We start from the raw sequence: 16,281 nt of genomic DNA, 5'->3' as shown, positions 1-16,281 counted from the left end.
TGCCCGCCTTCCTGGCTTAGTTTCTGGTTGAGTTCTGAGAGCAAACTGAAATGCAGCAAGATTTTAAGATTTGGGCTTTATAAATACAGCATTAGTATTTTTGCAAGGCATTGAGCTCATCTGTGTCTAAACGTTGTTCCTGAAGCACAAAGAACATGGTTTCCGTGATAATTTTCCTTTTGTTAATATTGTCATTGACTGTTTTTAATAGTTACTTTCCTTTATCCTGTCCTCCAAGTTGCTTCATTTTCCCTTCAGTCCCTTTTGTTTGTTTTTACCTCCTGTTTATGCCAACTAGTGGTGTTACCTTATCTGTAAAAATGTATTTCTAGTCTGTACCAGTGGTAGGATGTCAGGGAGAGAAGTGGAGTCTTTGCAAAAGTGAAAGATGAAAAGCTACCATTTGAGTACCAGACCTGTGTGTGGTTGCAAGAAATAGGACAGAAAACCTAAGTATGATGTGTAATTAGTTGGAGTTGGTAGTTGGTACAACTAGAAGTTGCAGTAGATGGGGATGGGAGGAGTGGAGGCACTGATGTTTAATTTCCCTTGTACCCCAGAGTAAAAGGTGCTATTACAGACTGATACATTGCCCTTTTATCATCTTTTGCTCGCTTTAATGAGTTGCTCATTCTTTTTGCTTACAGAATCCATTTGATTTTGGTTATCTAGCTCATCAGTTAGTGGGCACTGAGATTACTTAATGCACTTGTTTTTTCAGTCTCTGCCATTTCTGTGTAATATGATGCCTGCTTACTGCATAGCTAGATGCTTGTATTTAACTGTTCTATTACTGTTGAGTGTTTAACCATTGCTCCTATTTTGGAGCTAGTATGTTTTTAATGTGCTGGAAATACTTGCTTTTGAGCGAAATGTTTGTCTTGCCTTGAAAATGACTGAATTCATTTTAGGAAGTCTGGAAACTAAGCGTGAACCACAACATAAAACCAGGTTACTTTTACAGGTGCATCCAGCTTAGGCAAAATACAGGGGGAGGGCAATATTGAGAAATTCCCTCATTTTAACTGTTGAATGTACTTATTAGTCCTTTTTGTCTCTGCTGTGACTGTGGGCCTTGTTGTGCTACTTGAGAGGAGGAGCAATCTGTAATGAATTGTGGTTCCCTGTTGCTCTTCCCTTTCTGAGCATGGTCTCCCTGTAGCACTACTGTTGTGACTTCACAAATGTGTGTGTGCGTGTCAGCTTCTGACCCCTCGGGATGGTAGCAGCTTAGGTCAGCTGAAGGTATACGTCTCTTTCATTTACTGGCAGATTTTGTGCCTGTTCTTGTTGATTTTATCCTTTTATTCATGATAAGTATCTCAGAAAGGTAAGTAGAGACTGAGATACCTACATGGGCTTAGGAAGTTAGTGCCCCGGTACCTTAGAGCGTAAGCATCTAACTTCTTGAGGCTTCTTTGGAAAATGTGACTAAGAATCAGAGTAGGTTGTGATAGGTCTTGGATTTGGAAATCCTTTGTGGATACGTTTTTAAAACTGGGAGGGTTCAGCATTGGTCTTAGGTTGACCTGCTGTGTGAACTTGTCCAAACCATTGTTCTGATTTTCCCTTTTTAAGTAAGAAAAAGGAGTAATGCCAGTTTGTCTCCTAGAGTTTAGCCAGGAACCACTGAAAGTGGGGAAAGGAGGACCCATGATTTTTCGTTTTCAAAAGACCCTGTAAGTCAAGGAGAACCAAAAACTCTGTATCAGTTGCTCTTGTGAGAGTGTATTTTGGATCAAAATTAATACTGATTTTATTACAATGTAAATGTGGAGTCTTTGGCCTAAGGGGAAGAGGCTAATCTAGCCACCTAAGCAATGCTTACAAGGGCATGGAGTGACTGACAGACTTGTATAGTTTCAGTATGTGTCACATCCAAGGTGAGATTAGTGATGTGAATAGACCAAAGCCCATGTCATCTGTTCTTGCTGTGAATGCCCTGAAGCTTTGTTTTCATTGCCATGAACTCAGCCAACTGGAGCATTTTATTAGTGTATCAAGAAGAGAATGTCATGCTTTGTTCTATTCATTGATTGCTTTTTTTCAGCTTTGAAGTGTAAAATTTATACGTCTGACTACGAGAAAGGAGTAAGTTGTTAATGTGACCTTTACTCACTGTCTAGACATTCCTGGGTTTGTAGCTGGCTTCCCAGCGGCCACTGCATGCCCCCATCACAGCTGCAGGTGAACACATGAGCTATCACTTAGAGGGCATAGGAAAAGGATCTCGATGGCTGTAGAGCTTCATCTCCCATAATCTCATGTGAAGATCAGCACAATGTCATACTGGTTCTGCTCTTTGATATCCCATTTTCCTTCCTTACTCTTGGAAGTAAGGCTTTGGGTCAACACAGCTCTTTGATTTGGAGGTCATGATTGCTGTAATAGTTAATTCTTTGCTTTTTTCCTTCTCCTTACCTCTGTCTTTGTCTTTTTCTCTCCTTATTCCTTCTGTCTCCTTTTTGCAGACTAGTTCCACTATGTCTCTGATTTCTGAACCCTCCCTAGAACCGGTTCCCAGTTCAGCAAATGCAGACTCCAACAACACTCCTCACAGTTTAACAGTGCTATCCGATTCTGAAAGTCACAGTGGGGACTTGACAGTGCCAATATCTGCCCCCTCAGCAGTCCTCTGCATTGAGGAAGGCAGTAACACTGTAGCTCTGCCTACTTTGGGGCATTCTGCCACTCCTCCACGCATGCCCTGTTTGCCACAAACGGTCCCTGTGCCCCCACCACGGATCTCTTCTGGTTATGCTACTCGTGGGCAGCAGATGACCTCTGCAAGCTTGGTTCAGCTGAGCAGAAAGCCTGACTCTTCTAGAAACGCTTCCCAGGCTGTGGCGGCTTCCAGTGTGGAGCTTCTGTGTAGATCTGCTAATGTGGAGGCACAAGGGCTAGAGTATGATTTGGCAAAAGAGACTGAGAAGAAGGAGCAGAGAACTGATCCCAAAATCTCAGGTGTACCAATTTCAAACGCTTTAAATGGTCAAGGGAAGGGGCAGATACCTAAAGAGCTGGATCAGCAGGGAGCATTCAGGGACAATTCAGCCCTTCCTTCCCAGGGCAGAAGTGTGGAAATGGCTTTAGATGAGCTGTGGGCCCTGGAGCTGTCTGCACATGTACCAGAGGTACATGCAAAGAATGACAGTGTTTTGAAGCCTCTGTATGAACCTTCTGTTGTGGCCCTGGATCGGTGGGATGTTTTCCCAGACACTAAAAACCAGTTGGGCTTTGTAGTGGAGCAAGGACAGGAGCTAAAAGCTGAAGTACCACATGAAACCAAGGTAGATGGCTGTCCTGATCTGGTCAAGATGAGGCAGGGCAGAGAGAGAACTCCTAGGAAGGCGGCAGGTACTGCTAACATGAACAAAGCCAGAGGAGATGAGGAAAATGAGCAGTTCAGAAGCTCTGCAGTTGCTCCGGAATCTCCTGAAAATGTTTGGAAAGCTGAATGGGATCTGCCATGCGTCTCCAAACCACCCATTGAGAGGATTTCTGCATCAGGCCAGGCAGGCACTGAATGAATGTAGGAGTAGGACAAGTCCTAGCTAGGACTGCTCTGACAGTGCACTAACATTTTGTGTGTGGTGTGAGTGTGCTCACCCACACTAACAGCATGCAGCTCTGAGCAGTGTTACTGACAGCTGCATGTCATGGAGGTTTGAAATCCTCTGCTTTATCTTGTGGTCTCTTCTGCATGTTGGCCAGCAGCACAGAACATGGCAGTTTGCAGGGACTTCCCTGTGAAATGGACTTGTATTCCCTAACTGGGGTGAGACTCAGTCCACAGAGGCCTCTGAAAAGTTAAAGGGCTGTTTCATGCCACTGGAGGATGTTCCTGACATGGGATGGCAGCTCCTCTGCTCTGCTTGCCTTTTTAGGTCTCATTGCTGGGGCCGTTAGTGTTCCTTCCAGTGCTGGAAGTACGCTTTGTGCACCAGACATCTCTGACCAAGAGTCTTATGCCTGTAAAGGGCAAACACAGAGAGGCTGCTCTGTGTCCTTGTGATGCTGAGGTTTCTTTAATGCTCAGTGGAGTGGTCATGCTGCACCTCCTATCTTGGCTTCCTGCTGGTTAATCTTTCCCTTCCTTTTCTAGATAGTTATTTTTGGCTGCTGTGATTATCCTTACAGGGTTTTTCCTTGCACTGAGTCACTGTTCTGGGCTGCGCCAAGAGGAATTTTGGCATTGTGGAATAAATGTCATCACTCTTCCTGCTCACAGTTGTCACTAATGGCTTGAGTTTGTGCTGTTGCATCTTGGGGCTTGCTCTGACATTGCTCTTCTCTGCTGATACTATTACCTTTGTCGTTTAGATTAAATCTTTAATCAAGAGGACAAAAGAGACTGCGAATGTGCATCCAATGTATCGTGACCTCTCTCCAAGGCGTAAACTAGGTCCTGCCATATTTCACAAGACTGAGTCCCAAGATCGCTTGATTGAAGAGCTGCAGGACAGACTGGGCATCGCTAAACAGGAACAGGAAAAGTGGAAAAGCCAGGATGACTGGCTGACAGAGGGGGTCATTATCACTGCCAGACCTCAGGGGGAAGAGCAGAATGGTGGACAGCAAGTAGAGAAGGTAGAAAGCAGGGACATGTGCTGGGAAATTCCAGCATGTTGCTCTGTCCAGATAGCATTGTGTGGAGGTGCAGATGAAGTTTCTGAGTGTCATAAGCAACACAAAATGAAGAACTAACTCTTCTACTCACCCTTGTCTGGCCTGAAAAGGGAACCGGCACTCAGGTCCTAGTTCTTGATGTTTAAGAATTGGAGTGGGATCTGAGGTGATGGTGATGGTATCTGTTTGGGCAGTCTGCTACTATCACATATTAAATGTCCATGTGGGGATTATTTTTAAAACCACACCTGTCATAGAGGCATGCTTTGTTTTCCCCAATACTGTACCTGTGCAGAAAGTTCTGGGTGTAAGATGGTGCTCTTTCTTGAGCTACACAGGGAAGCACATTTTCTAGTTCCCTTCTCTTTCTTGCTGCTTTTTCCCCTTATATAAACATAGTGGTAACAACCAGCCTTCCTGTTGCAGGAAGTGCTTGTTGGTTCCTCTTCAGATTTATTCACCTTTCTTCTTCCTCCGTGTCTTTCTAGGTGGTTTTTCCTCCAGAATCCCCGCTCCCCCCAAGGAGGACAGTCTCTGTTCCAGCCTCTCCCCCGCTCCAGCCTTCCAAAGAAGCTGCAAAGGCAGTCCCGGCTAACGCTGCTCCCTCTCATGTCTCTGGCCCTGCACCTCTCCTCCCACTCCCACCTCAGCCTTCTGTTGTGCCATCTACCCCAGCTCCTAGTCCAGTCTCCTCCTCCTCCTTCAGCTTGGCTCCCCAGCCTCTTTTCCAGTGGGAAACTTCTGATGATGATTATCATGAGCTTTCTGTTGTGGGCACCCCTCCTTCTGAATACCCTAGGCATTCCTGTTCTCCCCAGACCTGGACCCCTAGCACCAAGACAGTTGTTTCTGTTGGCTGTCAGACTGAAGATGACGCTTTCTTCCCACAGATGCAGGCAGGCTTCTCTCTTCTGGTTTGTTTTTTTTAGCAGTGTTTTCCAGTCTAACTACTGCTCCCAACTTGATAGCTCAGTAGATGTAATGTTCAGGTGATGGCTGGTACTGAACTGTTAGATAGGAGAGAGGACTCATTGGCAATATCTAATCCCAGCTGTGCCTGTCTAGCACTGCGAAGTATTTGTCTGTGCAATAACCTGCTGGTGTGTGTGTGGTTCCTGTCTGTCCTGATGGTCACTTTGTGCAGCAGGGACTCTATTTCCCTCTGAGATGAAGAACGTAGCTCTGAAACACAGGCTGCAACTCTCCTTGCCACAGTCTCTCTTGGAGTGGGGGGAGTAAAAGACGGCAAGATCGTGATACTGGAAGGAGCAAATCATCAGTCCTTCCTGTGTTTGCCTGTTAGACAGGTGTCCACAGTGTGAGTGGATTTTGGGGAGGAGATGGAATGATCAAGAGCTGTGTTCTGCATCTCCTGTCAGGGAAGGGCTGCAGTTCCAGGATGGTGGGAAGTCTTAATATATGTATTAATATATGTAACACAAATTAGTATATGAGCAGTGCAATGGTGTGCAATGTTATGTGTACAGGCAGCTCTCAAGCAGTGAGCAAGGAAACACCTCTGCATCTTGAACTGTTGTACTTTTCAGGTGACCTCTGCTCCTCCCCTCGTCCACAGTGACAATCTGCTGGCTGCTCATGCACCCCTGGGCTCCCCCGCCCCTGAGAAGGCAGGACCTCCTTTCTGTTTCCTCAGCATGGTGTGCTCTTCTGGTCAACGAGTGTGCTGCAGATGCTGCTAGGATCTGCTCTGAGAGCTCCCAGCGCCATTAATGTAGCTGATGTCCTGTAGTGCATGGTTTGCTGTTCATAGAGCTCCTAATTGAACTTGAGTAATGGCAGATCTCATGGGTGAAGGGTGGGAATTTGAAGGGCCTTTGCATGATGAATTTATGTGGATGCTGTGCTGAGTGTCCCCTGTAAACAGCAGGCATTGCGTGCAGGAGGTGGAAACAAACCTCTTTCAGGTGGGGACTCATCTGTGAGGTGTCAAGAAGGCTGGATCACCAGGCCAGGTAGAAATTGTAGTGTGCACACGTGGTTGTGCCTGCGCTGGGGTCAGCTGTGGCTTGCAGGAGTGTGTGGTCCCTACAGGCAAGGATGAAGTGCTCTGTTGTTACATGTTGAATTCATCTCATCTCCTTTCTCTCCAGATGGTATTTATCATCTGTATGTGGCATTTGTGCTTGCCCTGCCTGGTGGCCACAAGCCCCTGCTTAGAGTGAGAGAGGATATGATTCTCTCAACATGGTCTAGCCCTTTTCCTCCTGCTGTGCTGTGCTTTGCAGGAAGCCCTGGCTTTGTCCTGGGACTCTGGCCTGGCTTTGTTTACAAAGGCCCCTTGTCTCCCTCCTGTGAGAAGTCTCCTTGCAATGGTGCGCTTTGGAGACATTCACTGTAACTGTTTGTTAGCAAATAACTGCTGCGTGACGGAGGGTTGTTTTAGGCTCAGGACTTTGGGGTGTGACGGGGCTGCTCTGTGCTGCTGGACTAGGAGAGGTTGTAAGTTATGGGATGTCTGGGAAGAGAGAGGAGGGGAGAAGCTGTGTGTTAGGCTCTGTTGGGAGTCATGCTGCATGCAAGGCAGGGCTGATGAGGAGTGTGTGTCAAAAAAGCTAAAATTATGTATGTCATGAGAATTTTTATACAAACGAGTAGAAACCAGGGTTTGTCATTGAGTAAACTAGTCAACTACAAGTACAACCAGGTGCAGGACAGGGAATAGAGCTTCTCCTGTAGCTGGAAGGGCAGGTTCTGCCAAGGCTGTGAAGCACTTCCGTGTGTCCCTGCTCCCCTGGCTGTGCTGGCAGCAGGCTGGTGGGTTGTTCACAAGTGTAGACTTTATGTCTGTTTTAATTTATCCTCTTAGTAAGAGAAAATGTGCTCCAGACCAACATCTCAGGGAGGGACTTCTTTGGGTCTCTCTAAACCTGACAGTAGCTATTGCAGTGCAAAGTCAGCGAAAATAATCTGTATTTCATTATTGCAGTTTGCCTGCAAAGTGGGCCTTGGTGACCAAAGAGAACATATACTTTGTTTATAAGTTATGAACCTAAGTAAAACATTTCTCCCCTTCTTCTGGGAAGCCTTTCCAAGCGTGTGTACTGTGGTGGTGCGAGTTTCAGAAATGGCCTCTGGGACAAGTATCTTAATCCCTTCCCCCCCACCCCTGTGCATTTCCAGCAGTCCGACAATAGACGTGGCAGTCTTTCCATTACAGTCCTGTCTGCTAGGGCTCTGCTGTGGATGCACTGCCCTCTCTGTAGGTAAACAGCAGGCAACATGAAGGGAATTATTTCCTTCCTGCTTCCACTTGCTTAGCTCAGGCGTGGGATGAGAGCCACCTGATGGGGGCAAAGGAGACTTAGCAAAAAGATCTGCAGAAGGTGGTGCAGAGGGAGAGAGGGGAAGGGAGAAGATATTCTAGCTGAAAGGGAGGTGAGATGAGGAACAGGAGAGGGATCTCTATCAGAGAGGAGAGAGTGACAACTGAGAGAGAGCAACAGCATAGAAGCAGAGAGAGGTCGAGGGGAAGGGGCCCTCTGGACAGCATCTATGCTTTGTCAGCTGGCCAGGAACTGATGAGGTAAAGGGAGATTTTTGGCAGAGGCTTAGAGAGCACTGTACTGACTGCTTGGGATCTGCTGGTGACTTCTGCTGTATGCGCAGTGAAGAAAAATCAAATCCTCAGTTCACAGCTCTGCTGTTGTACATCTCAGGGTCTCTGCATAGGCAGAATACATGTGTGTACTTGATCCTGGCTCTCACTGGCTCCTGCAGAGAGTGTAGCTGTCTCCTAGCAATCTCCTGTCGGTCTCTACAGAGGAGCCACTGGCAGCAACAGCAGGCATTTATCTTGTAAGCACAGCAGCACTCGCCTTACAGTCTTTGTTTTCTCTTCCCTGCAGTTCATGGCGCAGGGGAAAGCTGGGAGCAGCTCCCCTCCATCCACAGCCTCCAAGCCTGGCAGTCAGCTCGACACCATGCTGGGAAGTCTCCAGTCTGACCTGAACAAACTGGGTGTAGCTACAGTTGCCAAAGGTGTCTGTGGAGCCTGCAAGAAGCCTATTGCTGGGCAGGTGAGTTGAAGGTGCTGTCTCATTGCTGAATCTTGGGCTGCAGCTGGGAGTAATGGGGAGGGCTGTTTCGTGAGGCTGAAGAGACTGGAGATGCTGGAGAAACTGAAGTACTCTATTTATCCACTGGCTAGGTACGCTGTAAGCTCCTCCAGTGACCTCTACCCTGCCCTTGAGGGACTGCCCTCTCCTGAGATGATAGGTAATTCAGTTTTCATGCTACCCCAGTCCAGGGCTCACTTGAGTAGTAGAACTTGTCATTCTTGCTGACCTCCAGCTGGTATCTTGTCATGTGGTCTAGGGGAGAGGGAGATAGAGTTGTCCTTCATAATTCGTCTTCCCCACAGGTAGTTACAGCTATGGGGAAAACCTGGCACCCTGAGCACTTCGTCTGCACCCACTGCCAGGAGGAGATTGGGTCACGGAACTTCTTTGAGCGGGATGGTCAGCCCTACTGCGAGAAGGACTATCACAACCTCTTCTCCCCTCGCTGCTACTACTGCAATGGGCCGATCCTTGATGTGAGTTCCTTGGTGGGATTAAGGGCACTGGCAAGGTGCTGCAGGCTGGGGTGTTAAAAGTGCCACTTCACCCATGTGTCCTGGGTGGAAGATTTTGTTTGAGGACTTCTGTTTTTCCTTTGCCCTGACTCTGAAAGGGAAGCAACTCAGCCCAGTCAAATTCTTACACTAGTGAGAGGAGTTAGTCCCTCTTACCTTCGCTGGAGTTCCTTCAGAACCCCACATCTTTCCATCATTCCCGTAACGATTCCTCAGCATTTGTCTATTGGTAGCCTTTAGTAACAGGCACCAGTGCTAGTCCTGAGAGCTGGACGGGGCCCTGTATAAGGGAGGAAGCAGTGCGTAAGATCCTTTTAGGGTAAAAAAAAAAAGTGTGCAGTGGGGAAAGCCTGAATGAGTCAGAGGCAGGGGAGAATTGACTCAGCTCTCTAAAGGACAGTCTATTTTAATGCATGCTCTTGTCAATACCAACATTAATGTGTTCTTCCCCCCACCCAGTCCCCCCTTACCTCCAAGCTGAAGCCATCATTTACATGACTTGCACTTTGTCTTCTTCTGAACAGAAAGTGGTGACGGCTTTGGACAGGACATGGCACCCCGAACACTTTTTCTGTGCCCAGTGTGGAGCTTTCTTCGGACCTGAAGGTAGTGCTGATTTATGCAACCTCCTCCCTGAACTGCAGACAAGTGTGTAAGGCAGAGCTGCTATTAGGGGACAGCCTGAGGCATGACAGGGGAACTACCAGAGATGGAAGTTCCAAGGGATATAGCTGTTTATGGGGGAAGGATGCTAGCAGTAATCTTCTTTTCTCCCTGGAGAGGAAGGGTATGCATGTGTCTACATGGGACAGGAAGGGCAGCAGAACAAGGAACAGCTACCTGCTGTGTGTGTTAGCAGGGGGAAGGATGATCCTACTACCCACACTGGTTACCCTGCAGAGCTTGGCTGGCTGTAGGTAAAGATCAGGAGCTGATGCTCTTTGCCTCTCCTTTGGCAGGATTTCATGAGAAGGATGGCAAAGCCTATTGCCGCAAGGACTACTTTGATATGTTTGCTCCCAAGTGTGGAGGCTGTGCCCGGGCTATCCTGGAAAACTACATCTCTGCCTTGAACACCCTGTGGCACCCTGAATGCTTTGTCTGTCGGGTAAGAAACCCAAGGTCCTTTGCTGCTGCTGTACGACCCCTCTCGTTTCCACCCTGCAGGCATCTGGTCCCCTATCAGAAAAGGCGTCTGGGGGGTAGTGAAGGGCAGCGAGCCCCACAAGATAAAAACATGTCAGCAGCCAAACACCTTCTTGTTCCTCTGCCTGTTTACATTAAACTTTCTAGCTGCTTGCTCTTTCTGTTCCCAGCTGCAATTATGGGCTTCTGCAGCAGCTCACAGATAAACAGAGACATTTTCTGTGACCTTTAAATAATTATAAGCTAAGCTTCTCTCTAAGCACTTCCCTCAGCAATCAGATTTTGAGTATCTTCCTCCCATGCTCCATCTGACAATGTAAACTAATGAGACTGACCTTGTTCAGACAAACATGCAAGTCAGTGAAATAGTGGCAGGCTCCATACAATAGGCATAATAAACAGGAATACTGCAGATTAAATGATTGGCACTCTTTCAGAGAGCCAATATTAACTCTTACAGGCCCCAAGAGATCAGCAAAATCAGCTTATCCTAGAGTGGGAAAGAAAGGCAGAGACCAGAACAAGCAGCAGAACCACAAGCTGCTGATTCCTGGTATGATGCTCAGAGCAGACTGTCACCATGCTGTTGGGACTGCCTGCCCAGAACTATCTCTGGCTCCCAGAGTGGTGTGCAGAGAGTGGAGGCAGAAGATGGCAGTCTTGACTGTGTGGGGCTGGGGAGGGTTGTGCCTTTTTGTGCAGAGATTGAGACTTCTATCAAGCAGTTCTGCTTTCCTTTCCCCCTGCTGCCACACTGCCTGTATTAGTGGGGCCAGCACTGATGTCTTCCAGGACACGAGATGGGATTTTCTTCCTGTTTTTGCTAAAGCAGAGCAGACTTTTCAGCTGTCCTGCTGACTGAGGGAGGAGACTGTTTATTGAACTAATTGTCAGCATTAGAAAAGTCTTGGACTTGCTGCAGGCAAACTGCATTCATCCCAGTATTGAGAGTGTTTAGCTATCTCTGCTCTGCGTACTGTTTGCCGCACCCCTGTGTACATGTTGGGGTCCAGCTTTGTGTGATACTGTGTGTCCTCCCTGGGGAAGAGGATAGTGTTGGAGCTGAGCAAAACCAGGATTCTGGAGATCTAGCTTCTCCTCTGGGACTTGCTGCTGGTCTGTTTGGTAAATCTGGCAGTATCCTTGACTCTCCCCCACACCCTGCTGTCTCAGTTTCCCACTCGTACAAGGAGGGGAGTCTTCCCAGTCTTGTGGGGATGGTGGGTGCTGCAGGTTCTGAAGTGTAGCATCCTCAGCTGCCTGACACTGAGGGGGGTGAGGAGCTCTGGATGCTAATAAGCACATAGCGGGTGTATCCTCTTCTCATCTCTTCAAAATCATTAGCACTGTAGAACAAACAGTTGCTACTAGTAGCAATGTGTGTGTACCTGGTGGAGATGTTTCAGGATGGATGATCCTGTGCAAAGTGTATCTGCATAACGCCAGCCATTCTGGAGAGGTCACTTGTAAAGATTAATTGTGCCTCATTTTCTCAGCTGGAACCAGTCCCACATTCATCGAAATTCTGCTGCATGAAAGTCTGTGTTGGTCCCTGCTTCTGCCTGCCATTGTGGGGAAGCTGGAGTGAGATTAAAAAAAAAAAAGGGGGGGGGAAAGGTGCTGCAGTGTTTCCTATCTCAGGGGAAGGAGTATTCTCCTTTCTCCTGCCGGACACATCTGGTAGCTTATCTGTAGCATTTTCTTGGTAGAAGTGACACCAGCTGGGGGAAGGAGCATGGTTAATTCTCTTGCTTGTGGCTGTATCTGTCTGTCTAGCAGCCTTTCCTTGGAAACTCTTCTTGATGGGCAGAGTTTGGCTCTTTGGACAACAGGACGATGCTGAAAGGCAGCTGTTTACCCTGCTCACAGTACAGCTAGGCTGTGCCACAGAGCAGAGGAGGCTTGTGGAGCTGCCTGCATCCCCAGCTTGTTATACAACCTGTCCCCTTCTGCTTTGTCCTCCTGCAGGAATGTTTCACACCATTCATCAATGGCAGCTTCTTTGAGCATGACGGGCAACCCTACTGCGAGGTGCATTACCACGAGCGTCGTGGCTCACTCTGCTCCGGTTGCCAGAAGCCTATCACAGGACGCTGCATCACTGCTATGGGCAAGAAATTTCACCCTGAACACTTTGTCTGTGCCTTCTGCCTCAAGCAGCTCAACAAAGGAACCTTCAAAGAACAGAACGACAAGCCCTACTGCCAGAACTGCTTTCTCAAGCTCTTCTGTTAGAGGCATCATAGATGGGCGCTAAGCATCTTTCTGCCACTCCCTTGGCAGTTCTGTCTCTCTGAACATTACTGTGATTTAGAAACCTTACCAGGCAGGGGAGGAGGGTGGGGTGGGGGTGGGGTGGGAGTGCTTTCTGCTGCTATGGAGAGGCAGTAGATCCAGAGATGAGATGGACCATTAAACTGGAAATGCCCTTGCTGTGTCTCAGTAGAGAGAGGCCGAGTCCCCTCATTACGGTGTGCATGTCTGTGTGTGTGACTGACAGCTGAGCTTAGCTCGAGGGCTCCAACAGGGAAATTTTACCCAGCCCCCTCCTGGCCGGAGGAGTCTTTGCCAGTACCTTTCAGCCTGTGTCAGCTCTCTGAGCAAATCGTGACACTTGCAGACGGCACAGCCCTCTGCTTTGACACCCCTTTCTCAGGCTTTTGTCTGCGCGCCTGCAGTCTGAGCAATAGCACAGCGAGGACACCCTGTGATCTCAGTGCCACCCCAGCTCCACTCACTAAAGCCACGTGGCATGTGTGACTTACTGAGATCAGAGCCTCAGCACAGGCAGATAAGACCCTGCAAGGGTCTCTCCAGTTCCATTACACTGTAAGGAGATGATACCACTTACTTTTTTTTTTTTTTTTTTTTTAAGAGGAATCAAGATGTTACTGTGTGGGGTGTTTTTTTTTTTTTTTTTCCCCTAGTTTGGTATTCCCTGTCTTTTCTCAACACACTGGAGCAGGAGGTGGAGTAAGCCCCGATCATCCCTCAGCACTGATGTGTGCTCCTGTGGGTGACATCCTATGCCAGGCACCTCCGTCAGCACCCAGGCCTGCTCAGGGCATCTGCTCCTCGTGTCTGCTGCTCCCGGGAGAGAGGAAGAGGCATTGTCCCTTCTTTAAAAGCAGGTGCAGAGAGGTTAGAGCACAGCCTTTTTCATCCATCCCTGTCATCAGCGAGTGTGACGTGTGTGTGTTTATCTGGCCTGAAACTCTCCCATCTGTTGGGGCCTGAAACTGTCACAAGAGCGGGGAGAAGTGGAGGGGTTTAAGAAGCCAGGAAAAAAAAAGACCCAAACTTTATACCCTTTCTTCTTCCTCTCTTTGCTAATGAGACCTGTCAGCCCCATGGTATTTCCCTTTTCTGTGCTCGTTAAACATGTTCTACTGAAAGATGCTAGAGCAATAACCTTTTATATTGACTGTTACTGGTATAACAAGTCCCTTGGGTCAGGTGTGTGTGACACACTTGGAGTTTTACTATCAAAGTGAATACTGTATCCTGTCTTTGATAAGAATTGTAGATTTCTACACTGATTTTGAATTCATATCTAATTTACTTTTAATCCTCTTATACAGAAATTGGTTTTGAAGTGATTTTAAGAAAGCAACTTTTATATCAAGCCGTGCTGTTCTAGGCAGTATGCCAGTTGTGCTGGTTTACTGCGTCTGTAACCTCAACGCTTTGTTAAGCCTAACTAACGTTCAATATTTTCTTTTTATTGCGGGTTGGGAGGGGCCGGAATCTATGGGGAAGGGAATGTGATTTGTTTTTTTTTTTTTTTTTCCTAGCACAGGCAGGTGAACTGTGAATAGCTTTTTTTTTTTTCCTTTTTTTCCCCCCTCCTCTGGGTCACCTAAAAGTGTGTGTTTTGGTTTTTATTGTAACCTGTAAACTGCTGTATTTGAATCACCTGCCGTTCTCCCAAAGCCCAGCTTCCAGGATGTTATAGTGAGTCTTAATATGATGCTGCAGGGGGGAAGAGCTCAGACCTTCGCCCTCGGTTTCTCCTCTTCAGCCACCTGAAATCAGAGCAGGGCTAATTGAGGAAGGGGTTCCTTTTCTCCTGTGGAAGAAAGGTCTTGTGACTAAGAAGAAATTGGGAGAGACAGACTCTGTTCCTGACTAGCTGTGTAACTTTGGGCCAGTCACTAAACTTTACCGTGCCTCAGTTTCCCCATCTGTAAAATGGGGGCAGTTTAGCCTGGATTTGTGAGGTTATTGTGAGGCTTAGTTCACGTTTGCTAAAGCACTTTTAAGTCTCTGGCTGGAGGGTGCTATGGAAGGTGAAATACTACGTTGAAATACCCAATGGCGTTCTGTGGTAACAGCCGAAGCAGCCCAGGGAGCGGTGTTTGGAGTTAGTTCTCCAGAGCGCGTAGCAGTATCACCATCGACATCTGGTTGTGCTTTTCAGCTTGGCAGGTGCATTAGGGGTCTGGGGGCAACTGTGTCAGAAACCAGCCTGACCTTAGGCTGGAATCTGCAGGTTGCTGTCTTGCCTAACCTTGCCGCGGTGCTTCACTGCCCTGCTTGGGTCACTGAAACTGTTTTTCACCAGTTTCGGACATTTCACAAATGAACCTCCGTTTGTGGTTGTGAGACCAAAGGGAGCTGTGGAAGCACTAGAGCTAAAGGTGCGTCAGCTGGGCTGAGCGCAGCTCTTGGAGAGCTTGCGAGGCAAGAAACCGTATGCATTTGTCTTTTCATCTTTGAGAATGATTTGACTTAAAATGAATATTTCTAAGCTGCGTGTGTTTATCTCGCTGAAAAGGTCAACTTTGTTTGGCCCTGCTAAGTGGACGAAAAGCCGTTGCATCGGGAGTGCTGGAGAGGGGCGAGAAGATGTTTCTGGCACTACCACTTGTTGTGTGACACCTGCAAACTGTGTAATCATGTGCCTCAGTTTCCCTGTCCGGGGAGTCTTTAACCTACCTCACTGCTAGTTGAGGCTTGCGTAAATGACACTTCTGGCACGTGTGGAAAACCCTGGGTGCAGGGTGCCGTGGAGGGGAGCTGGTGGTGTGCAGTGCCGAAGGGGAGGCTCGTCTGTCGTTAGTGCTTAACGGAGACTGTTAAACACTTACCTCCTGAGCAAGATGTTGAGCATGTCCTGGATTTATCTGGTTTCTGACATGCTGGGATGCTACACGGATGCTACTCTGCCAAATAATGACTTTTGGTGGCTGCTGCCACTGTGGATGTCCAAAATGCCTATTACTTGATTTCAGATGCAGTTTTAGGGTAGGACAGCCAGAGCGCTGCGTGAGCAGCCTGGGAGGATGGCGTGGGGGGAGAGACGGTGTGTGAGGGCTGGAGACGATGCCACCGGTGCCATGGTGCATCCCTAGGAGAGGAGAGGGGTGGGTGGGGGGGTGCTCCGGGGAGGCTGCTCGTGGGGAGGTTTTGTCTTCAAAAACCTCAGCCCTGTGTGCAGCCCCCCCCTCCCCCCCCGACTAAGTGCAACCCCTGGGAAAGGTCTTTCACACCACCTCTGGGCTGGGCTGCGGGATGCTCCGCTGGGTCGAGACTTATTTGATATCTTTCTCCCTTGTAAACTTATAACTCCGCTTTCCCCGCCTCCCCTCCCCTCCCCTTTAAAATTCTTGCAGTTATGCTATAATAAAAATTTTGCCATTATTCTCACGTGTGTGTTGCGATTGTTTCTAGCCCTTAAGCTTGTGAGAAACCAGAGCCAAAGCGGGTCACCCCTCAGGGGCTGCGGGGGGGCCGGGGGGGCGCCGAGGCAAGCGCCCACCGGCCCCGGAGTTCGCCCCGTCCCCTCGCGGGGGCCGCAGCGCGTTCCTCCGGCCGCCAGGGGGCGATCCGTTCCCAGCCACCGCCGCGCGGCCTCCTGCGCCGCCCGCGCCTTCCGCCGGCGCCAGGAGCGCTGCTCAATGAGAACGGCG

The 16,281-nt window shown here is 48.4% G+C and overlaps 1 protein-coding gene across 3 annotated transcripts in view; it reads left to right on the top strand.

Annotated features, from left to right (window-relative positions):
* Window positions 1-13,908, top strand: part of PXN (paxillin) — a 45,911-nt gene extending 32,003 nt beyond the window's left edge. For all 3 annotated transcript variants that reach the window (XM_072880660.1, XM_072880659.1, XM_072880658.1), the window contains exons 7-11: window positions 8,496-8,666; window positions 9,011-9,184; window positions 9,748-9,829; window positions 10,183-10,331; window positions 12,338-13,908. In XM_072880660.1, coding sequence (XP_072736761.1) covers window positions 8,496-8,666; window positions 9,011-9,184; window positions 9,748-9,829; window positions 10,183-10,331; window positions 12,338-12,604 — 843 coding nt within the window. In that variant the 3' untranslated portion in view covers window positions 12,605-13,908. The remainder of the gene's footprint in view (window positions 1-8,495; window positions 8,667-9,010; window positions 9,185-9,747; window positions 9,830-10,182; window positions 10,332-12,337) is intronic.
* The last annotated feature ends 2,373 nt before the right edge of the window (window positions 13,909-16,281 follow it).

The sequence above is a fragment of the Ciconia boyciana genome, chromosome 15, assembly GCF_034638445.1.
Source record: "Ciconia boyciana chromosome 15, ASM3463844v1, whole genome shotgun sequence".
NCBI classification, from domain to species: Eukaryota; Metazoa; Chordata; class Aves; order Ciconiiformes; family Ciconiidae; genus Ciconia; species Ciconia boyciana.
This window is presented reverse-complemented; position numbering and strand designations above follow the sequence as displayed.